Source organism: Vigna unguiculata, chromosome 5 (assembly GCF_037176805.1).
Source record: "Vigna unguiculata cultivar grain cowpea cultivar isolate G323 ecotype 2 chromosome 5, ASM3717680v1, whole genome shotgun sequence".
Lineage (NCBI taxonomy): Eukaryota > Viridiplantae > Streptophyta > Magnoliopsida > Fabales > Fabaceae > Vigna > Vigna unguiculata.
Genome location: NC_140796.1, coordinates 6,014,361 through 6,039,504, shown reverse-complemented (window position 1 = coordinate 6,039,504; position 25,144 = coordinate 6,014,361). Strand labels below are relative to the sequence as shown.

At 32.1% G+C, this 25,144-nt stretch overlaps 4 protein-coding genes across 7 annotated transcripts; 3 read left to right on the top strand and 1 right to left on the bottom strand.

Moving 5' to 3' along the window:
- Positions 1-3,133: 3,133 nt before the first annotated feature.
- Positions 3,134-6,410, bottom strand: LOC114183764 (disease resistance RPP13-like protein 4). Its single transcript, XM_028070892.2, has 3 exons — positions 5,885-6,410; positions 5,668-5,762; positions 3,134-5,044 (listed from the first exon to the last, which is right to left on the bottom strand). The coding sequence occupies exon 3, from the start codon at positions 5,038-5,040 to the stop codon at positions 3,343-3,345; it is 1,698 nt and encodes a 565-aa protein (XP_027926693.2). The 5' UTR covers positions 5,041-5,044; positions 5,668-5,762; positions 5,885-6,410; the 3' UTR covers positions 3,134-3,342.
- Positions 6,411-9,310: 2,900 nt separating this feature from the next.
- On the top strand, positions 9,311-14,031 carry LOC114184859 (FT-interacting protein 3-like). 3 transcript variants are annotated; one of them, XM_028072209.2, is made up of 2 exons: positions 9,311-9,560; positions 10,787-14,031. In XM_028072209.2, the coding sequence occupies exon 2, from the start codon at positions 10,814-10,816 to the stop codon at positions 13,850-13,852; it is 3,039 nt and encodes a 1,012-aa protein (XP_027928010.2). In that variant the 5' UTR covers positions 9,311-9,560; positions 10,787-10,813; the 3' UTR covers positions 13,853-14,031. The 3 variants fall into 3 exon arrangements, with proteins under 3 accessions (XP_027928010.2, XP_027928011.2, XP_085530004.1); XM_028072210.2 differs by having other exon boundaries at positions 10,768-14,031; XM_085673878.1 differs by lacking the exon at positions 9,311-9,560 and adding an exon at positions 9,603-9,716.
- A 3,053-nt stretch (positions 14,032-17,084) lies between these two features.
- On the top strand, positions 17,085-22,451 carry LOC114183338 (Ribosomal protein S5 domain 2-like superfamily protein). 2 transcript variants are annotated; one of them, XM_028070328.2, is made up of 8 exons: positions 17,085-17,223; positions 17,689-18,009; positions 18,084-18,184; positions 18,478-18,498; positions 19,414-19,486; positions 19,575-19,642; positions 20,303-20,435; positions 21,994-22,451. In XM_028070328.2, exons 2-8 carry the CDS (start codon positions 17,790-17,792, stop codon positions 22,107-22,109), a joined length of 732 nt encoding a protein of 243 aa, XP_027926129.1. In that variant the 5' UTR covers positions 17,085-17,223; positions 17,689-17,789; the 3' UTR covers positions 22,110-22,451. The 2 variants fall into 2 exon arrangements, with proteins under 2 accessions (XP_027926129.1, XP_027926128.1); XM_028070327.2 differs by having other exon boundaries at positions 17,686-18,009.
- Positions 22,452-23,633: 1,182 nt separating this feature from the next.
- On the top strand, positions 23,634-25,017 carry LOC114185151 (putative ripening-related protein 1). The gene has a single exon (XM_085673277.1). It carries the CDS (start codon positions 24,010-24,012, stop codon positions 24,574-24,576), a length of 567 nt encoding a protein of 188 aa, XP_085529403.1. The 5' UTR covers positions 23,634-24,009; the 3' UTR covers positions 24,577-25,017.
- Positions 25,018-25,144: the final 127 nt, after the last annotated feature.

The window sequence follows — 25,144 nt, the reverse complement described above, 5'->3', positions numbered from 1 at the left end:
GTCAGAGTTTGGGTCAAAACCTAAACCGATAGTAGAGTCAGTAACTCCTGAATTACCGACTAGAAGGTCTAGCAGAACAATTGTAGCACCACAAAGGTACTCCCCTTCATTGCATTACTTATTGTTGACTGATGCTGGTGAGCCAGAGCATGTTGCTGAGGCTAGCAATGGAAGATGAGATAAAGTCTCTTCAGAAGAATAAGACATGGTCTTTAACCAAGCTTCCAGAAGGAAAGAAGGTTTTGCAAAACAGATGGGTCTATCGGTTAAAAGAAGAACTAGATGGCAGCAAACGATATAAGGCCAGACTCGTAGTGAAAGGGTTCCAACAGAGACAAGGAATTGACTTCACAGAAATTTTCTCTCCTGTTGTCAAGATGACTACCATCAGAGTTATCTTGAGTATAGTAGCTGCAGAAAATCTTCATCTGAAGCAGTTAGATGTGAAAACTACATTCCTACATGGAGATCTTGAGGAAGAAATCTTTATGGCACAACCAAAAGGTTTTGAAGTACAAGGCAAAAAGAATCTTGTATGCAAGCTTCATAAAAGTTTGTATGGGTTGAAACAAACACCGCGACAATGGTATAAGAAGTTTAATGAGTTTATGAGAAACTCAGGATTTCACAGATGTGAAGAAGATCATTGTTGTTACATGAAGAAATATGTTGATAGTTATATCATTCTTGCCTTGTATGTTGATGACATGTTGATTGTTGATGCTAATATGACAAAAATTGACAGGTTGAAGAAATAATTGTCATAAAATTTTGAAATGAAGGATCTTGGTCCAGCCAAGTAAATTCTTGGTATGAGAATTTCCAGGGATAGATCTAAAGGTATTCTAAATTTATCTCAGGAAAAATATATAGAAAAAATGCTTAGTAGGTTCAATGTTGGAAATGCTAAAACCAGGAATACACCTTTGGGAACTCACTTAAAGTTCTCAAAAAGGCAATCTTCTCAGACAGAGGAAGAAGAAAATCACATGTCTAAAGTGCCATATGCATCTGCAGTAGGGAGCTTGATGTATGCTATGATTTGCACCAGACCTAATATAGCACATGCAGTGGGAGTTGTGAGCAGGTTTCTATCCAATCCCGGAAATGAGCATTGGGAAGGCGTGAAGTGGATATTGAGATATTTGAAGGGCACTTCAAAGATGCACTTGTCCTTTAAAAGAAGTAATCTCACTTTACAGGGGTTTTCTAATGCAGATTTGGGAGGTGATTTGGATGGTAGAAAGAGCACAACAGGTTATATTTTTACGTTGGGTGGCACAACTATCAGTTGGAAGTCCAAACTTCAAGGAAGAGTCTCCCTTTCAACCACTGAAGCTGAATATATAGCTATCTCAGAAGAAGCAAAAGAGATGATATGGTTGAATAATCTTCTAAAAGAATTAGGAAAATGGCAAGATGAACCTTCATTGTTCAGTGACATTCAAAGAGCCATTTGTCTTGCTAAAAATCCAATTCTTCACTCCAGATGCAAACACATTGAATTGAAGTATCATTTATTTTATCAGAAACTTGATAAATGATGGAGATTTGATTTTGTTGAAGATTCCATGTGCAGAGAATCCAGCTGATATGTTGACCAAGATTGTCACAACAACTAAGTTGAGTCTTTGCATTGCCTCAACTGGCCTTCGAGAAAGTTGATGATGAAGGCACTACACTAGGTGGTAATGTAAATCAAACCCCAAGTGGGAGAATGTTTAGTTATAAATTTGTAGCTGTTAAGCATGTTCTCTAAAGATAATGTTTGTTAGAATTTAAGTACTAGATTAGTTACTTGGCCTAAAACTAGTGAAAAGACATAACAGCCATAACTAGCTTAGTAAGCTAACTCCAGAGAATCCAAAGCTTACTTATTAAACTTCATTCAATAAAAATTAGCGAAGTAAAACTGATTAAGTAACTCTTCAATTCCAAAGAATACGTAGAATTTGTTTAAAAGAATATGTAGAATTTGTTTAGCAAAAAATCATTTGACAGTATTATAACGCAAATTAGTTTATGGTAGCTGAGCAGGATATATCATCTATCCATGTGTATTGCGAAAATAACTTAATTAAGCATTTATTTTATAAATATTTATCAAGTTAGAGTATATTATATGTAAGTTTTACCGTAAAACTAATAAACTAGAAAAAACTGATACTAATGAACTTTCCCAGAAAGCTAAATAAATAGTTAAAACAAACTTATAATAGGTTCAAAACTCACAAGTCACTCTCAAGTTTTATGAAGTTAAATAAGCTCTTTTAACCCCTCTGTTCCCCGACGAACCTGGAAACCATTCCAATCCACAAAATTCCCTTCTGTATAAACTTTCCCCTTCATCTTTCTCAGTAACCAAAAAAGAAAAAAAGGAGTTTATCTTATAATTTAAGTCTTCTACATATTTCTATGATTATATTAGTATAAGTGACCTTTACTGTGAGCTCAACAACATATAACCATATAAATGATTATATAAACTTCTATGCCAATTTTATATCATTCTACAAACTCCCCCAATACATCTCTTTTGATTCAGCAGCATATTATAACACCAACAAATGACGTGTGTAGGTTTATATACCTTTGAAAATTCCAAGAACATGAGCTTTTGGATGCTAACTAGTCGATGAGTTATGTGAACATTATAAAAATGGCAAGAATGGACTGTGTTTTGCTCTGTGTATGATTTCTTGAGTGGTGATTTTTTCTTGTATGTGTGGAGAATGTTTTGGAATATGAGAATTTGAATAGTTATATCTTGTTTCTTTTCAGGTTCTTTTACTCTAATAGATTTAACTGTTGTTCTTTTTTTTAAATAGTTTTGCATGAAAATTCATTTTAGAAACAATAAAATGAAATCTTAATTTCATATGATTTAACTATGGACAAGTTTAAAAATTTGAAGAAAAGAGAAATAGTCCTTATGTGAATTGTTTTATAGTTATAGTTATATTAAATTGTGTCTTACTTTTGTTGTATCAGTGACAATGTATATTTATGGAATATATTGTTCTGGATCCATCAAAATTATTGATCAAGATTTGTCAATGTTATGGTTGTTATTTTGACAAATGAGACAATCTAAATCACATTATACACATCACTTAATTGGGAGATAAAAAAATTTAGTAACAGACAAACCATATTTATTTTTTCCTTGTCTTTGAATTCTGTTCTCTCGTACATCCACACCATACATATAGAGAGAGAAACATTTGGGAATAGCATTGTGTAAATGACACAACTGTTCAGAGAACAAAATAAATATAAATACACAGAAAATTTGACATGAACTTAACTTTACCTCTCTTTTCATTCGGTATCCGATTCATATTAGATGCGCCATTCATGCTCAATGTATGAATGGTTTGAGATTTGTTTAATTTCTACATATTTCAGCAAAGGAAACTTTGCTTTCAAATAGTGTATGTCGACATTCAATTGCTTAAGGTACTTGAGACGCAGTATATCCACTCTCCACCATTGAAAATCTACCATACGTTCAAGTTTTCCTCCAGTTATATTTAGTTCTGTCGGTATGGAATCGAACCAAACGCTTGGTATAAAAATAAAATATTCTTGCAAAGACTTTCCAGGAAAACATTCAAGATGTAACTTTTTCAAACGAAGTGGTAAAACGACCTTAATCTTAGCATACTTTGGATTAGACACACTCCAAGATATCTTCAGATTCTCAAGTGCTAAAAAATCTTTCAAACCTTCAAACTCCTCATCCCTGATCTGGGCCTCACTTCCAATACGTATGCTGAGTCGCCTTAGTTTTTCCAAATTTTTCAGATCTGATATTCTGCAAGGAGTCTTTTCAGGAGTACTTATTAGAAATCCCTTGAGTACTTCCAGATTACTGAGCTTCTCAATCCCCTTTGGCATGCCCTCCAGTAAGCAACAATCAGACATAATAAGGTGTGTCAGACTTTTCATTGATGAAATATCATCAGGTAGTCTTTCCAAATTATGGCATGCTTTCACATCAAGAATCAGTAGCTTCTCAAGTTCTGCAATGGAGGATGGAACCTCGAATATTCTCGATATCCCACGCAGACTCAGATACTTCAACTCTTTCAGATATCTCAGATCTTTCAAGAATTCTTGACTCCCAACTTCAATGTGATGCAAAGCTGAATCTTGCCAACGCCCAAGTTGAAGCACCTCTAAATTCCTCAATTCAGTGGTCCATTGCGGGCTGAAATTCAGATAACTTGCACCAATATTAAAAATATTACGTAAAGTCACATTTTTTCTATGAACCCCACCTACCGTAACCTTTTTACTATCAAGCTGTAACGGCGATGGTCTGATATAATCGAAATCTCCATCTAAATTTGGTTCCAAGTGACGTTGATCGCCTGAAAGAATTTGAAATTTCTTGACAAGGGGACTCTTTTCATTACCATAGCGTACAATCACATTACATCTCCAAAGATCTTGAATCACATCCTCACCCATTTCCTCTGCTGTTTTGTTCTCTGTATTTCTAATCAAACCCTCTCCAATCCAAAAATTAATTGCATTTCTTTTCCTTATCACAGCGTTCTCAGGGAAAATTTGGAGAGATAACAAACAAAATCTTGATGGAAGGCTTAGCCGGTAATAATCTTCCAGAGTCCAACTCTTGTTCAGATGGGGCTGCACCAACTCTTGTGATGAGTGAGATATTTTGACACCCTTCTCATCCTCCTCCTTATATGACTCATCAAAACCATCCTTTGGGAGCAATTTGCGACTACAATCTCTGATTCTCTTACAAATCCCATCCATGTCTTCATCCAGCTTCCCGCGGTCTAATCTGCGAAGATGCCCATACACCTCTGCTAATGTGTCAAGCAATTCTTCTTCGTTCTTCTTCACTCTTACAAACACATCCTTTATTCTGTTCAGATCCAACCTCAACTTCTCCAACTTCTTATCCAATGATTCATCTCTTCCCCTTTCATGGAATTTCCTCCTTGTTGTCATCAACTGCTTCAGCAACACAGGTACTGCTTTCATCTTGTTTGTTAGAATCGACATTTTACTGCAAACAAACAAATACATAAAACGTCACCCAATTTTTGTACTACAAAAGTTCTTTTTTATGTATGTATACACTCACACCTACCTTTAGAGGCAAACACAGGAATGAAAAGAAGAAATAGGAAATAATAATTACAATAGCAAATATGTTGTTGGAAATGAGGCTAGACTCTTCAGAATAATGTCAGCAAAAGAAGAATTGTGCACAAGTAGAACACTTGATGGTAGATGATACATCATGCATGAACCAACTATAGTTTTCATTGACCAATTAGGAAAAGTTTAGTGATTTGGTAAGCTATATAAGATCAAGCTTATATGGAGTATCATGAAGAATGAAGAATCAGTCATTACAAAATACAATACATTGCTTGGTGAGAACTGTAAAACATAATATAAATAAGCTATAAAAAATTCAAATCAAACTTTCTCTAAAAATAAAACAACATAAGCACAAGATTCTTTAATTCAATGGATATACAATAGTGTAGAAAGTTTGAACTCTGGGATCTGACAATAGGTGATTTATGGAGGTCCATTAACAAATGATATAACAATCTTTAGAAGCATCATCATAAAACTTTATTATTTCTAATTAATTTCAATAACAAAATGGATTTTAACCTCTGAAATAACTGGGACCAAAGAAAAGCTAGATGTAGGAATCTATTCAGTCCACCAGATAACCTCGTCCAACTCTTTTCTGTTACACCCTGTTACTGAGAACAACAAAAATCTAGCTTTAGAAACAGTGCAATCGAAGCTAGTCACATGATTGAAAAATGGACATTAACAAATTATAATAATCAATCATAAAGCAACAAAAGAGAAGTTGAGGTACATTTCACCAAACACCAGGAGGAATTTGAAGAGAAGGATCCTATTTTGGCATTGAAATTTGGAGAAAACGTCTACGAAATATTGTGGAAGAGATAATTCTGTCGTGGTTAGAACAAGCTCAAATTGTTTTGATGCTGCAAACAACCAAATATAACTTAAAATAACTACAGATAGTTTTGAAGGAAAGTATGCTTGATATGGAGGGAAAGTATAAGTGATGGCATCAATTTCCAGTTTTATTGTGATGTGAAGGAAGGAAGTGCAGCACAAAAGTTTCACGTTATTCTTTGAGTTTAATGATGCCAAAAGCAAAGTTTGTTTCTTCATGCTTCGTTGTTTTCTTGAAAAAGAGAATCTGTGATATTTGTTATGCTTTGGATATAAAGATTTCATTAGTGACTGATTGCTGAAGATACTCGAGCACTGGTTTATGATTGGGAGATTCTTTTCAGAGAGTTCTTGAGATTGTAGCGTGTGTTACACGCGTTGTTATTGGAGGTGACAAAGCTGTGCTTGGTAGAGAAAGACGAAGACTGGTGATTTTGGCGGATTAAATTTTTCTAATATATTTTTAAGTATCAAAATTATTACATATTTTGAAGGTACGACAAAATAATAGTATTAAAAAATTAGCAGAAAAATCAAACTTTAAACTCTTACTTTTTTTAAATTTAGGTTCTCTATGAATTTAACTTTTTTATGAAAATAGATATCAAAGTTTATCAATTTGGTAAACCTCAGCCTACAATAGATCAATTTTGAAATCCATATGTCATCATTTTCACAAAAATTGTTTTCTCCAAAGTGTGGACATTGATTTAATAAGTTTGTAAGTTGCACACAACTGGCATTTTGTGACATTTTCTATTCATACAACATTTATCCATAACAAATTGCACCAATAATTTCAGTCAATATTATCAAGTTTTTATTGTACTATATATTTTGTGTACCTTGTGGAGGAAAACAACTGAGATTATACATTAAAATGGACTAAGCATGCGATTTAAAAATTGAAATTATATATATAGTTGTCATTGACCAATGATTGTTGCATACCATGCAGCATAACGTGAAAGTGAGTGAAGAAAATAGTAAGATGTCAAGCTTATTATATGAAAGGTGAATTGCATATTATTCTAATTAAGTTTTTAGTGATAATCCATGGGTGGTTGGTGTTTCCGATTGTTTAAGAAAAACTAAAATCAACTCTGAAAGAGAGAAGCAAGACTAACAAGTATTTTTGCTTTAAGTCTTTGTTTATTTACTTCGAGACAAAAAGTCACATCAATCTTCATCTTTTTCATCATTTTCAACGAAATTTCCATTATTTTTATAAGATCTTTCATGGCTTGAAGAAATAACATTATCTTTATTTGTTTTTCTTTAAATTAAATCCGGAGACTATTGGTGGAAATTGTTATGTCTTTGGTTTATATGGTCTTATATACAGGCCAAGGGACAAACTAAAAGACTTAGGGTATACTTTGACTTTTCATTAGCACGATTAAAGATATCATACCTAACTTATGGTATATATAGTTTATATATATTTCTTATTTTAAAGTTTTGAAAGAAAATATCATGAATATAAGGAAAGATTATATATATATATATATATATATATATATATATATATATATATATATATATATATATATATATATATATATATATATATATATTTCTTTGTTTTAAAGCTTTGAAGGAAAAGATCATGAATATAAGGAAAGATCATGGATATTGTGTTTATAAGAAATTTCAACTAAATTTTGGGTAACTTTATTACTTTTCTTTAATTATGCTAATACAAGTAATTATTGATTTTAGTAATAGTTATTCTCTGAAAATAACTTAATCAATTTCATCGTAAAAGATTTCATTTTAACAATCTTTCATTAAAAAAAAAACACAAAATATCAAATTTCAATTCAATTTCAATGGAATCAACATAAAATTGATCCTATATATATATATATTAATTTTATTTTCTATATAAAGACAAACATATGAAAGCAACCTCAAATTTCTGTTTCTTTTTTTAATTCAATATTCTCTAAATATAATCCATTGTCCACCTGCCAAGAAGGTTATCTTTGACCATCTTATTATATCACTCTTTCTAACTTCATCCCTAATAATATATATATATATATATATATATAGAGAGAGAGAGAGAGAAGGATTATTTTTAACAAGTATGAATACAGTACACAGAAAGTTAAAAAAAAAAAAAAAAAAAACATATGTTAAACCACACAAAAACAATAGCTATGCTTATAAAGAGTCAACAATATTATAGGCTAAGACATGAAAAAGATAATGTTATGTTATATTTTTATATCATTATAATAAATTGAAAATTATTAAAAAATGTTTTATTTCATTAGCACTCGAATATATCTTGGCTTCTATGGGATCAACAAATTTTAGTTTTGGTTCTTGCAATGTTTCTCTTTTTTTTCATCTCAAGAATTGGAAACTAATGTTATTTTTTATAAAATAAATAAATTTTGTTTTGATCATATTGTAATTTTTTATTTTGATCTTTTTCTTTTTAATGCAGATAAATACTTTTTACTTTAAAGATTTAAATTTCTTTCATTTGTCATGTATAGGGGGAATAAGAATATAAGAACAGGAATAAGAATTAATAGAACAAGAAATATTCATTTGATTTTATGTTAAAAGCATATAACTAGTTAAGGACAGTGTAAGGAATAGATTTTTGCATTAAGGAAACAAACTATCTTTTTTAGTATAAAAGGAAAATAAAATTATGTATTTTTAACAATATATAAAAATATTCATTTATTTAAAATATATATATATATATATATATATATATATATATATATATTATTTTTGTACGAGATATAAAAATATTTATATTTGTACTTTACCTTTAGTTATATTTTAATATTACAAAAAGTAAAAAATAGATTACGTAAATACTAAAAATAACTACACATATTTTAGTAGCATAATATATTACAAATTACTCATATTTTAATATTATAATGTATTACAGACCACCCTCTATATTTTATTTAACCAACATTACTAGTTTTATTGTTTCAAGATAAAATAAAGGCAATATTGAAGTCACCGTATCATCACCAATAAAATTATTACGCAAAAGTAAACGTCTATTTTAGATATTTTAGGATAAAATTATAGAATTATTTTTATCAAGACCACAATCGTATCATTAAAAAATAATTTTTGTTTGAAGTATATAGCTATTTATTTATTGTGAATATAAAATAAGAAGAAGAAAAAAATAATAACAGTAATAATTTGAATAAAGAAATAACGTTGACACGTGTAAGACAGGGGTTGGAAGAGAAAAACTGAAACGAGGAAGGTTGTCTTAAACAACAGAACAAACTGAAACAGACGACAGTTCTTACAATTGCATTCTCTCTCTTTCTCTTTCCCAGCAAATATAAAAGACATTGGAAAATTCAATTGCCTTGTCCATGTTTCCAATTTCACTCGTTTTCAACGACTTTCTCCATTTAACGTGCGAACCATCCCAGAAGTCACTTATCCTTTTCCTTGTTTTTTAAAAGTCTCTGCCTTCATATTTGCTCTGATCTCTCTGTTTTTTCCAACCACCAAAAAGCCCTGTTTTTCTTCCTCTTCTTCTTTCAGGTCTTACTTAAAACTCCCAGGTGCGTTTCTTTTCGTTTTTCCATTCTGAGTGTGTGGAACATTTTGTTGATTTCTAGTGAAAGTATATAGTCTTCAAAGCTTGAATCTTTGAGAAAGTATCAACTTTTAGTACCTGATCATGTCTAGAAGAAGATTGTATCAGAAGGAATATAAATGTGAGAAACAAAAAGTTTGAGCTTTTCGATGTTAAGGTGTGAGATTGTTGGTCATTGAGAATGTGTACAACAACTTTTGTTTTTGTTTTGCAAAGGTTCAGTGTAAAGCACCTTCTCTGCTTCACTGATCATCACTTTTGACTTTTGTTCTAATTTCAATTTTTAAATTTTTTGTGTGTGTTTATTTTCATTTAGAAGGCTAAAACTAGAGTTGAACACAAGGGACTAGTTTAGTTCCATGCTTGGAGTTCAAACATCTTTTGAATGTTTTTCTTATGCTTTATGTAACCTGAAGCTTCTTGTCTCAATCCTCTGTATTGAAGTCAACACACAAAGAGTTTATACGCCTTTTTGTGTTCTGTAATAAGCATAAAACAAAAGGGTTTTATTCTTTATTCTTGTATTGCCTTTTGGTCGCGGAGAAGACAGTTGAAGGATTATTTGGTTGATGCTTTTAGAATCTTCCCTGCTGCTTTAATGTTCTCTGTTAAGTTTACTTGCTTTTCACGACAATTTTCCTTTCTTTATTTGTTACGTCTTTCCATATCTGCTTCTATTTATGATTGGAAAAACTTAATAACAGTAATTCATAATTCGTGTTGTTTTTCTTTCCAATTTTAGATATGATATCAACTGTTTAGATGGGATTTGACTGGAGTAATTTATGCTTTCACATGATTTCTAACCATTACCGCTAGAAAAAGAGATAAAATAAAATAAAAATGAAAACTGACCATTCCATAGATATATGTAATGATCCAAACTAAGGTAATTTGAGGACATCTCTGATTATGTAATTAGCATGTTTGCTTATGATGATTCCTCTGACCATTTAACCTGTTTCATTAAACCAACATGCTGCATCAAAATCCATCATTTCACACTGAATTTGAAACTGACACTTGGTTACCTATGCACTGCCTGATACATAACAAAAACTTGGTTGTTAATTTGTTTATGCACAATACATATATTGAAATTTATAATAATTGATACATTATAATATTCATATTGAAGCTAACTGGTTTTTCTTTCCTCCGGTACTAATCAGTATATCTTGTCTCTGTCAGACCTTTTCTGGCAGCTACTGATTGGCGATGAACAACCTCAAACTAGGAGTAGAAGTTGTGAATGCTCATGACCTTGTTCCCAAAGATGGGCAAGGTTCATCAAGTACTTTTGTGGAACTTCACTTTGATGGCCAGAGATTTCGGACAACAACTAAGGATAAAGATCTGAGTCCTGTGTGGAATGAAAGCTTTTACTTCACCATTACTGATCCAAGCAAGTTACCAAACCTCACTCTTGATGCCTGCATCTTCCACTACAACAAAACCAATGCCTCCAAAATACTCCTGGGGAAGGTCAGGCTCACTGGAACCTCATTTGTTACGTATTCTGATGCTGCTCTTTTGCACTACCCTCTGGAAAAGAAAAGCGTTTTTTCCCGCTCCAAAGGAGAGATTGGTTTGAAGGTTTTTGTTACAGATGACCCTTCTATAAGAGCCTCAAACCCTCTTCCTGCTGTAGAATCTTTTTCTGATAAAGTCCGAGATATAGCACAAGACGAAACACCACCTCCAGTATCATTTACAAACTCAATCCCCAAGAACGGGTCTAGAAAGAAAACTGAGTCAAGGCACACGTTTCATAACGTTGCAAAATCAAGTAATGAACAAAAGCAGCAGTCAAAGCCTGCAGCAGATGCCAAGCCAAGTGTAACCTTTGGGATTCATGAGATGAAATCCTCACCGACTCCTCCAAAAGTTGTTCAAGCATTTCCTGGTGCACAAGACTTTGGAGTGAAAGAAACAAGCCCTACTCTTGGAGGGGGAAAAGTTGTTGGTGGAAGGGTCATTCGCGGGAGCAAGCCAATCACATCCAGCAGCCATGACCTTGTTGAATCAATGAAGTACCTTTTTGTAAGAGTTGTGAAAGCCCGTGACCTTCCTTCAATGGATATCACAGGTAGCCTTGACCCCTATGTGGAGGTCAAGATGGGAAATTTTAGAGGAACTACCAATCACTTTGAGAAAAACCAAAACCCTGAATGGAACAAGGTGTTTGCCTTTGCCGAGGAGAATCAACAATCCTCTATACTAGAAGTTACAGTCAAAGACAAGGACCGAATATCAGATGATACTGTTGGAAAAGTGTGGTTTGACATGTATGAAGTTCCTAGACGTATTCCACCTGATAGTCCATTGGCTCCCCAGTGGTATAGGATTGAAAACAAAAATGGAGAAAAGAAAGGAGAGTTGATGCTTGCTGTTTGGAGAGGCACACAAGCTGATGAGGCTTTTCAAGATGCTTGGCATTCTGATGCAGTAGTTATCCCTGATGGAAGCACTATATCAAACTATTCTCAGATTCGATCAAAAGTTTACATGTCCCCGAGATTATGGTATGTACGAGTCAAAGTGGTCGAGGCACAGGACTTGGTTGCATCTGACAAGTCTAAACTTCCAGATGCCAGTGTTAAGGTACAAATTGGAAACCAGATTTCAAAGACAAAGCCAGTAAAGGGCGTGAACCCTCAGTGGAATCATAGTGCGTTGTTTGTTGCTGCAGAACCTTTTGAAGAGTCTTTGATCTTTACAGTTGAAGATCGCGTTGGTAACAAGGATGAGACTATAGGCAATGTTGTTCTTCCTATAAGCAAAATTGAAAAGCGCATTGATGATAAAGATGTCCGTAGTGGTTGGTTTCTTCTTGAGAAGTCCATGACATCTGCTATGGAGGAGCAAGGGAAAAAGAAAGAGTCAGAGAAGGATAAGGACAAGTTCTTCAGCAGAATCCATGTCATTGCCTATCTTGACGGTGGATACCACGTCCTAGACGAGTCAACTTATTACAGTAGTGATCTCAGGCCATCCACAAGGATGCTTTGGAAGAAGCCAATTGGTGTCTTAGAACTTGGTATTTTGAATGTTGATGTGTTATTACCACCCAAAACTAGGGATGGAAGGGGAACATCAGATACATACTGTGTGGCAAAGTATGGCCTTAAATGGGTGCGCACCAGAACCATTGTTAACAGTCTAACCCCAAAGTTCCATGAGCAGTACACTTGGGAAGTTTATGATACAGCTACAGTTCTCACCTTGGGGGTATTTGATAATGCTCAGATTCACAATTCTTCAAACGGTAACAAGGATTCTAAGATTGGAAAGGTTCGGATAAGGATCTCAACTCTAGAAACTGACCGCGTTTACACTCACAAATATCCACTATTATCGCTGCAAAACTCTGGTCTCAAGAAGTATGGTGAAGTGCACTTGGCCATACGTTTCTCATGCAACTCAATGTTTAACATGATGAGTTTGTATTTCAAACCCCATTTGCCAAAAATGCACTACACAAAGCCCCTTAGCATCATTGACCAGGAAAGGCTGAGACTTCAGGCTGTGCTCATTGTGGCAGCTAGACTAGGCAGGGCAGAACCCCCTCTGAGAAAGGAAGTGGTTGAGTACATGTCAGACACAGACTCTCACCTATGGAGCATGCGGCGGAGTAAGGCCAACTTCAACCGTCTGAGGGATGTGTTTTCCTTCGTATTTGAGATTGCAGATTGGTTTGGAGAAGTTGCCAAATGGAAGAACTCTTTTGTGACAGTGCTGGTGCACATTCTGTACTCAATGTTTGTGTGTCTCCCAGAACTTATTCTACCCACAATTTTCCTATACTTGTTTGTGTATGGAATGTGGAAATGGAGGTCCCGTTCAAGATACCCTCCTCACATGAATGCTAAGCTGTCTTGTGCTGATATAACAACTCCTGAGGAGTTTGATGAGGAGATGGACACTTTTCCAACCACAAAGAGTGCAGATATAGTGCGTTGGAGATATGACAGGTTGAGAAGTTTAGCAGGGAAGGTTCAAAGTGTTGTTGGACAGATAGCAACTCAAGGAGAAAGAGTTCAAGCTCTTCTGAATTGGAGGGATCCACGTGCCACTTCCATATTCATGGTGGTGTGCCTTGTGACTGCCATAGTTTTGTATGTGATACCACCAAAGTTGCTGTTTATTGTATCAGGACTTTACCTAATCAGACACCCTAAGCTTAGGGGCAAGACACCAGGAGCACCGGTCAATTTCTTCCGCAGGTTGCCTGCTCTCACAGATACCATGCTGTAGATATTTAAAATAGAACCTTAGTTTCTGCAAACAGGTTTTTCTGCTGCCAATATCTGAATCTGGTGTAAGCCCTTTTAGTCTTGTTCTCTGACTCATGGTTGTTGATTCAAATGTACACTTTCTGTGAACAACTCACATGTGCTATTTATTTTATAGTATTGTTTTCTGTTCTGCATTAAGGATTACATCAGATGCTTGTAGTGAAACTGCTGGCAGGTAAAAAGAAGAAAATTGGAATATTTTGAGTAAAGAATTTATGTACAGTCTAAAATGTTTCTGCAGTACTTTTATCCAATAATAAAGTATCAGGTATGATAAGAAATTAAAGTGATGATTAGAATGTGGACAATAGAGGTTAAATAGACAAATAAACACACACTTGTTCATTTTTATAATTTTCGCGAAAAGGACTATTGAGTGTGATGTTTTACCAACTTTTTTCATAGAGACTGCATCTTCATTTTTATGTGGATCGAGTTGTTGAACTTTGATTATTTTACTTTAGTTTAATGTGCAAGTGTGATGTTATGTATACTTATCACAAATGGCTATATACGTAACAGGTGAAGAGCAAAGAAATATATTTAAAATGCCGACATGATGTAATACATAAAATGCACAAAAGTCACAAAAGTCACAAAAGTTTATATGAATCTTAAACAACATTTGTTAGTTTATATATAAAGATTTCTTCATCCATAAGCTTGCAACGCATCACCAAAAAAACGTCCTCATCAGCAGAAAGGGAAAAAAGGAACCAATTATCATGACTTGCAAAACCAGATCGGATATGTTTTGTATGATTTGCTTGAAGAGCAAAATTCACTTTTTTCTTAAAAAGCATGAATCAATTGAAAATATCATTTTGTTATTCTACTATAAATTTATAATTATTAATAAATGTTCAAGTATATTATTAAATTTTCAATTTAAATATCAAAGATGTGTTTAATTTAAATTTTTGTGAATATTTTAAGTTAATAATATATAAATTCCTAGTGAATTTCTATGGCTACTTGTTCTCAATTTATATTGATATCTTATATGATATGACTTATCTATATTTATTGAATTTGTTTCACAATTTTTTTCTGAGAGACTCAATAGTCATATTAAAAGTATGGTTTAACAATATTTTTTGTTACTATATTTCTAATGTATTTTTTTATTTATTTTTGACTCAATGGTTCTTATAAAAGAAATTCAATATTAATTAAAGAGATTACATTGATTTTTTTGTAAATAATATGAGGATGACGTAAATACAGAAAAAAACTATTGAATTATTGCTAAAAAGACAAAAATCTATTAAGCCTAAAGTTAATAATTCGTGTTAGGTATAAAAGAAAATTATTGACCTTAAAATAAAAATTTATTTTAGTCTATTCATAAATGTTTACTCTTGCAATACATTTCATAGTTAAAGTTTTGAGTGTAATTCCCAATAAAATTAAAATTATACATTATATCTATTATTATATTAAAAAATAATATCGATAATTATATTCTAAACAAGTATAAAAACTAAATCAGTAATTAAGATAAGAGTGAATTAATTTAAGAAAATCTAAAATTCTCATGTATTAAAAAATATATTACTTACGCTAAACATTTAGTACACATTTATTTAAGTTCACATCTCGTATAAATCCACATTTGGAAAGAGAAAATTATCGAATCAATAATTTTGTGACTTTATTTTAAAAAAGTCATGTGGCAATTATTTTCCACTCATTGATGTATGATTGTTGATTGATCATTTGTAAAAGACGGAGGGTAAAGAGCGCACATTGATATCAAGGTTGATAACACTTTCTAATAAGTTGAAGATAATTTGTGTTAGTCAACTTCAACTTCATCCAGACCAATTACTTACATCTTGTATTCTATTACACTTTGTTATATATATAGTATATGAATAAAATAAATAAAATTACAAGTTCTTCCTATAACATATAGCATATATGTATCATATATATCATATCTTTCATATTTTCAAAATCTCAAAAAATTTTCAGCACTCATAATTTTCGATACTATAATTATATGACCTGTAATATTTTATATTGTAATATGACTCCTAAAATTCTATAAGTCTGGATCTCAATTAAGTCCGCATCAAATTTTCAAGATCAAAATGCGGACTTAAGTAAATGTTTATTATATATTTGTTAAAATAATTATTATGAAAATAAACAAATTTATGTTGATGATGAAATACGAATAACTAAAGAACAATATTTTTTTTTACATAATATTTCTTCTAAATTCAAATATAAAAATGTATAATTTTATAGTGATTGAGAATGTTATTAAGTTCATTATTTTTTTTTAATTTCATAAAAAATACCACATTTATCAAAATACTACCAATCATATTTTCCAGAGATCATACATTTTTTTTAAGTACCTCAAATGTTTTTCTTATAGATAAGTATACTCTTTACTCTTGTAAAACACAATTACAATTGGCCCTTCTATTTTGTTGGATGATTCGATCCCTTTATTGGCAATTTGTTCGGCCTTTAATTTAGTGGCCTAAAGATTGGTTCCTGAAAGATCTATATGACCTCGTATTCATAAATTAATTTTAGTTTTAATATAATTATTTAAATATAAATTATTGCGTATGTATGTATTTTTTAAAAATAATATTTTTTATTTAAAAAATACAATTATTATTTTATAAAATAATATTGATTGTAAATAAATATAATATGGTTATTATCAATGGGACTAAAAACAATCATTATATCTTAAGTTAGACATAAAGAAAATTAAGTTATAGATATACTTGATTATTTTAATATTATTAACTGAATCTGTGTTTATTTTTTTTACGATGACAAAAAAGTAAAAAAGAAATATTACTATAATAATTTATTAAAAAAATATTTCATAAAATTGAATTATAAAAATAAATATAAATATTTCTATAATTTTATTTTAGATAGTTTGATTTATTTTATAGATTTTTTAATTTTAGAAAAAAATTATTTAAAAGATAATATAATAAACATTTATATATATAAAAAAATTATTTATTAATGTTATAGATCATATAAATATTTTCATAATTTTGTTATAGATAGTTTTATTTATTTAATAGATAAATTTTTTATTATGTTAATTATTTTAATTTTAAAAAATGATTATAGAAGATAAAATAATAAGAACATGGATACCATTAAAAGAATCCCTTTATTATTTTTTGTATTTAACTTCACCCTAGTCAAACACTTTTTGTTTTGGTTTTGTGAATTAGGTTTTGTCCTGGTCTCAGACTCAAGGACTTGTTCATTGGTACATGTTTACAGTTGCACTTTGAATTCGCACCAAACTTCTGAACTCTGTAGTTTCGCTAATTTCAGGTACTCACTCCACTATTTCTCTTCATCAATTTCTCTTTAAAATTTTCTGCATTGATGCTTTTGTTCATGGGAGCTTCTCTCAGTGGCTTCGAGTGCGGCGGTGTCGGGGCTGAGAATTCGGGAAGTGAGAGAGTCAAGGGTTTTATTCTGTGCCTATTCATAGATTTGCATTGTTTTTTTTTTTTTCTTTCAATGCATTGTGTTTGGGTTCATATGGTGAGCTTTAATTGTTTGTTCTTCTGGATTAGCCTTTGAGTTAAATATGATTAGGAAACTGGTTAATTTAGTGTATGTTTGGACTGAAGTTGGAGGGACAAAAATACTTTTACTTTGGAAGTAACAATTTTTCCTTGATTGCTGCAAAAGTTTATGTTGTTTTCCATTTCTCAACTGGTACATTTTGCTATAGTTTTGGCATTCTTTTGTTTTAACCATTTTATTCTGCCTCCTTTGGTTTTCCAGCAGTGCAAGGTTGACAGTGCATCTTTCCTCTTGTTTCTTCTTTTTGAGTTCACTCGTTCTGGTATTTGGGTTCCCCAAGGTGGGGCGTAAGGATTGGGATTTCAATGGAGATTGATAGACCTGACGGCCGGAGTCCTAATCAACTTAGACCCCTGGCCTGCTCATGTTCTGTCCTGCATCGTGCCCATGGCTCGTCCAGTTGGGCTCAAGGAGAAACCAAAGTGCTTGCTGCTGTTTATGGACCCAAAGCTGGGACCAAGAAGAATGAAAATCCTGTAAAAGCATCCATTGAAGTTATTTGGAAGCCGAAGACTGGACAAATTGGTTGGAACAATGCTAAACTCATCTCTTTCTTTTCATTTTAAAATAAAATTTAATATCTGTTTTCCATGGTTTAGGAAAAGTGGAGAAGGAGTATGAGATGATATTGAAGAAGACTTTGGAAAGCATTTGCATTCGAACGATATATCCGAACACCACAACTTCAGTTATTGTCCAGGCAAGTTTTGTTCTCAGTACTGGAAATATGGTTTGTTACGTATTTTGTAATTTGTTAAACTCAAAGAACTTGGTGCAATGCAGCTATGCTTTATTTCATTTTATTTTTTTACCAGGATAATAACTATTCTCTTCTGCTGTTGTTTTGTGTGAATGTTGTCAGTTAAAATTGGAATTTTATTTTCTTGCCCTCTCATGTTTATTCCCATTGCTGATTTGTTTGTAAATATATTATGATATATGTTATTTGTGTTGATCGATAACTTAACTCTTCACTCATTGATACTACTGCAGGTTCTCAATGATGATGGGGCTGTATCCTACTTAAAAGTTCAGTTCTAATATGTTTGATATGATAATTGTTTTTTTTATGATATGTTTGGGTGGGGGAAGGAGTGGAAATAGGGTTGATGAATTTGAATCGGTTGTTTGGTATATTATAGAAATAGGAAGGAGAAAATTAAAAGGTGAATTGGTCCCACCAATACTTTTTCACTTTATTTTGTTACCTTAGTCTGTTCATCTCTCTATCTCTCTCCTGGTTTCTTCTCTATTTCTCTCCAACGAAATAAAGTTAATTTTTCTTTATTTCTTACTTTTTTTTTTCAATTATCATTTTTATATTTATTCACTTTATTTCTACACTAAACAGACCCTTAAGGTTATGATATTGTGTACTTTTACTTCAACCTCCCTTTTAATTTGGGCATTCTTCACTTTATGGTTTGATTTGATTCATTGTGACATGTATATGTATTCCCTTAGGATTTTAGACTGATGGTGGATGTACAACACAACTTGTGTTTCTATTTTAACCCCATTTTAAGTGGTTAATGCTGGTCCATTATTTTATTTGACCATTGTTATACTCTCTTCAAACTTGAAGGAAAAGACCAGTCCTTTGTGATGCATGTGGTTCTGTAATAGTTCTTTATTTCTCTGTGAAAGATTACTGCTATTTTTCTAATCCAATTTTATGGGTATTTCTGAAAGAACAAATTAGATGGGTGGTGGGTAGTGGACTGGTATACGGTTATTCTGTTCAGGGGGGAGTTATTACTTGCATAGGAGTATGAAAGAACAAATTAGATTACCATCAATTCCATCAAATACTTTTCAGTTTGATTTTACGGTTTATTACACGAGGGGTGGATACCTAAAGAGATCAATATTTAAAATATATGCTTCTGTTTTTTTTGCTCCTTTTTCTTGACTTAACTGAATCTATAGCTCCTTCCATGTGCAATAAATGCTGCATGTGCTGCGCTTGTTGATGCTGGAATTCCCCTGAAGCATCTTGCTGGTAATCTAGACTAGTTAGTTTGTCTCTTGGTTTATTTCTATGTTTTCATTCTATTAATAATAATGAATTCTCATCCTTGTCTCTTCAGTGGCAATATGTTGTTCTGTAACAGATAGTGGTTCTATTTTATTGGATCCAACCAAAGATGAAGAGGAGGTTAGTGGAATCGTTTTTGGTTAAAATTTCATTTTATTTCCATCAAATTTTCTTGGGAATTTAGTCAGCTGAGTATAATTTGGTCTACATTTTACTCATTTGTATTCTGCATGCCTTGTGGATAATATTTATAAATGTCGCTAAACCTTTGTTGCCCATTTTAGTTATTGGTGTCATTACAAGCCTTTTGCCATTAATGTTATAAGGCTAAATAAATTACGTTATCCTCACTTTAGTCAACAGATCTTTATTCTTCCATGTTAAAATTATAAGATTGGAGTCTTTAAATTCATGATTAATGGGAATTTGGTTTTCTTGTAACATTGGCAACCTTTTTGTACTTTGGCAAAGGTAATATCCCAGTTATGTGTTAAATTATATGCTAGCAGTCCACATTCTGACTAGTAACTAATTGTGCATCCAATAGTCAGTTTGTGTTTTATATTCAAATACTTCAAGCATGCATTTAGTTAATGACATGCTGCGAGGCTTAGTTAGTGGAACTCAACCCATGATATATATTTTTTGCCCTAAACCCATAATAATTGTATAGTTAATGTTTTCTTGACCCTGTAGCACTGGCGATTTCTTTTATTGGAGTCGCAGGTCTCATTCTTCTTGCACATAAATCTAATTTAATGCTTTTTAATCTTGTGGCAGAAACTAAAAGCACTGGCCAATTTAGTTTTTCCAAATGCTATTGTTTCAGTCCTACCCGATAGATCATTGCAGGTGGGTAGTGAGCCTATGGCACATGGAATCATGACATCTGTTACGCAAGGTGCTATGTCAGGTATTCTGCAACACTTTCTTTAACTTTTCATATTCAGTTCCTTCAATGTTGTTTGTTCCATAAATACCTATTTTAACATTTCCTATTATTGCTTAAGCATATGCTTAGATTGTGCTTGTGTTGGTTTTCTCTTCTACCGTGATTGTTGTGACTATGAAAATGAGTGGAGCCACCACCAATTGTATTGCATTCTGGGTAAACATTGGAAAAAACAAACAACATTTTAACCATATGAAGTTTGGGAATTAATTGTATGCTATGTGGAAACTAAACTGAACCCTAGACCTCGTCTCTTACTCCTGTCCTGAGACAATTACCCTAAATTTATTATGCAAATAAAAACTTCAAGCTTTTTGGCAAGTACTTTTAAGTCTATCAAAATAAAAAATTAAAGACCTTTTATCACCTAATCCTAATGAGTGATAATCAATGTATGGAGTGTTTATTGTTAATTTTGTTACTAATCCTAAGGAATAAAAATCCAAAGTAAACCACTGAAATATTTTCTGGACCATTTTTTGTTAACCAAAAAAAGTTTAATTGAAGATCAGAGGAATATTTTTTTTTTACTTAATCAAGTTATTTTTTAATTCTAATTTCCTCTAATGCTAAATCAAATTCAAATTATCTGAGGAATTTTTTTTTTTTTACTTAATCAAGTTATTTTTTAATTCTAATTTCCTCTAATGCTAAATCAAATTCAAATTATTGAAGGTGATTTTTTGTAAAGTTCATACAAATAAATGTAATGCATTATATTCACCAAAGCACAAGATGAAAAAAACGACGGGGAAGCATTATATTTTTCTCCTTTTGGAGAGAAGGAAAGTACTATTGCTCGCCTTGAGCTCTTGAAACGTCAAGTTAGCAATGATATTGCATGTATGTATGGTCATGATGAACTGATGGTTGAGGTGGTGGAATTTAAGTAGGGTGCTAAAGGCATTACTCTGAATTATGATGCAAACGTAATATGAGGATTACATTTTTAGTTGTTTTTTTTTTTAATCAGGATTATATTTTTTGTAACATTAGAAGAGCCTCTTATATCCAATAACAACACTGGAATAAAGAACTATTAGAACGGAAACCAAAAAAGAAGAAAAAGGGTTGGCTACTTGAAATCCTAACCCTTGTGGATGCTTTCTACCTGTATAGATTGTACCTTAAATCTTGCTCCGCTGTTATTTTTCTTCTATTGATGCTACTTTGGCCTGTCTCCTCCCTTGTATTTAATGCATAGTTTTTCTTATTTATCACATCTACCAAAATAATTCGAAATTCCACTTCCTAAAACAAAATACCAACTACCATGTGTGGACTTGAACACATGCTATTCATATCAGCTATGTTACTAACGCCATCTAAGCCTGGAGACTAGAAACATCATTTTGAAAACTTGGATTGGAAAGAATAGTACTCCCTAATGGAAGGAATACAAATATAAGGAATATATATATATATATATATATATATATATATATATAATAAAGCATGATAAAATCAAAAGAGGGTGTTTACCATGATCTAAATAGTTTTCTGTTTAATTTTTTTGTAGCGGATGATTATCTTCACTGCCTAGAAAGAGGTCGTGCTGCTAGTGCAAGGTTGTCTGAATTTTTGAGGAAGAACGTTGAACTGAAATCTACAAGTGAGGGATCTAAAGCAGGGTGATTTCGTATCTTTTTGGATTTAGTTTATTAGTTTCTAATTTCCCCCCCTGCAGCATGGGGGGAGGATGGGATATCTCTGCAGGTAGTGTTGCATATATATCCCATTCATGAAATTGTCATTGAAACGATTAAAAGATTTTGTTCGTGGTTCATTGTAAAATTGCGAAAACCAATCAATGGCCTTTTCCGGTCTCTTGGTTAGTTGTATATTAGCTATCCTTAATGTATTTCTGAGTGAATTTATAAGTTTAAGCAAAGGATTGCAATCAGATGCTCTCAAAGAAAAAATATTGCAATAATTTGTAGAAGTTGAATGATCCATGATTATGATTTCTTCGCTTCATTCTCCTTCCTGTTTCAGCAACTTTTGAACGAGCTATCAAAGATTAGGGAACTTCTATTTTTATATATGCTGTTTTTAATGTATTTCTATGTTTTGATCTGTATTGTTTGTAGTCCATGCGTATTGCTGAAGTCACTTTTTCAGCTTTTAAATACTCTATCATATTTAGTGATAAGGAAAGACTGTAGAATGAACATTTGGTTCTCCTCTTTGGATTAGATAGCCATTGAAAAGGTTTTTAGGTGTTTCGCAGTCATTTGAATATAGAATTAGGTCCTGACTTTGGTGTTCTGTTTTGTTATGTTTGTGAAAAAAACTGTTAGGAACCCAACTCAGTGTAGGTCGAAATTTGTCTTAGATTGAAAATAAAACTTTTACAGAGTACAGAGGAGAACCCCTGTAATCCCAGGGCATAAGCTCCTACAGAAACTATTTCTCTGCCTAATAATAAACATTTAAATTTAATAAAGTCTTAAATTATTTAAATTTATCATGGATTTAAAAGTTAATAAAGTTGAAAATAAATTTAAATTTAACTTAATTTTATAAAACTAGTTTCATGATATTAAATTTATACTTATTTACAACAATTTAATAATACTATTCTACAGTAATAGTGGAAAATGAAAAACTCTGGAAAACTAATATCTTAATGCTATGAATATAATCTCAGATAAGATTTTCAAGATTTTATATTTTCGGAGTGCTGGTTCAAGGATTCAAGGCTCGATATTATGGCTTTTACTAGACAAATAAAATATCATAAATGGTGTTATGCGGAGTTGGTCATTCGAATATTCTTCATAATGATATATAAAATTAGGTTTTAAAATGATAACTCATTAGTTTCTATAAATATTATTTATTTGTAAAGAGTGATATGATTTTAGTTATTCACCTGGAATTTAAAATGCATTATTAGTTTTATATTTTGAACAGTTAAAAGTGAACAATTTATAAAAGATTTATTAAATGAAAAACAAAATCATGATTTCAAAATCAACGAGTATATTTAAGGAAATTTAATAAAGAAGCGTCAAAACTTCTGATTGCATACTACTAATAAGTTGAATTTGTAGTCAACATTTATACCTATATTTCAATCAATCTTAGAAAGTAATTTATGAATCTAACTCAAGATTTGATTAGTTCATTTGATCATAATTGATATACTATCTCCAACAAATAGTAAATGATTGGTTGGTATTAACCAGCACAACACAAGTTACCAGTCAACAAACCTAAACAAATTGCAATTACAATTCCCAAAATTTACATAACTTTTGACATGTCCTTTGGTTGTTTCCTCAACCCATTGAATGCAGAGAGCGAAATAAACAAACTTTTTTGGATACTGTGAATTGTCATTTTGTGAAAGAACAAAGCAGAACATAGTTGTTTCTGTCATTTTTCTAAAGCATCAGTTCCTAAAACAATGAACTACATCTTGCTGTTAATTGTCATATAGTTTAAACATAGTCTCTTTAAATAAACTTCTCATTCTTCCATCAAAGCACTCTAAAGAACAGAGAGTAGAACCAAACAATCTGCATAGAAAATGAAGATTAATTTCCTCTCAAAAGCAACCTTTCTTCTTCTGGTCTTTCTCTTCCTGTCGAACTGTTTGAACACTGAAGCTGAAAAATGTCACCCTAGTGGCAGAGTTAAAGGTGGAAAGATCCCTTCAGGGCATTGCAATGAAGAGGATGATTTGTGTTGTGTGCCAGGAAAAACATATCCCACATACACATGTTCACCACCAGTCTCTAGTCACACCAAAGCATATCTCACTCTTAACAGCTTTGAGAAGGGTGGAGATGGTGACAGCCCTTCAAAATGTGACAACCAATATCATTCTGATGACAAACCTGTGGTGGCACTTTCCACTGGATGGTTCAACCACAAGAGCATGTGCCTCCATAACATCACCATTAGTGGCAGTGGCAGAAGTGTGGTGGCCATGGTGGTTGATGAATGTGACTCATCACAGGGATGTGATAAACATCATGGCTACCAACCTCCTTGTGCCAACAACGTTGTTGTTGCCTCAATGGCTGTGTGGAAAGCCTTAGGCATCCCCATGAACCAATGGGGATGGATGGATATTACATGGTCTCATGCTTAAATCTTGATTGCACATGTGGATGTAAAATTCATATTACAAATCAATTTTATAAGATTGAGTTATACAGTTCACATTTTAAATTGTATTGTTAAACAAGTTTGTTTCCTTACATTATGGATCTGATATAGTTAATTTTCTGTAAAATGTAAACCTTTCATTATCCTCATATCATCCCTTCAGTTGAGAATGTTTCGATTTTTCTCAGGATAATAATTATTTCAATTTTCTCCTATGTGTGTGTATGTATATCGCCGATGTTGAAAATTTCCAGCAGAAGAGAAACACACACACACAGAAGTCAAATGTTAACAAAGAAACTAATGTATTTGTACGTAAGAGGATTTACACGCCAAACAAAGTAAGAGAAACCGGTTGTGCTGCATGGTAATTCAGACTGAAATTTCATAATATTTGAGAATAATTAAATCCAAGTTGTTTGTTGTAACTAGGACAGATATATGTTCAAAATCTAACTCTAACTTGCATGATTCGAATTGAAATTTGAGTTACTGGAATGTAGAAATCACTGCTTGACCCTAAAAGAAAACCTATATTTCGAAGCAAAATC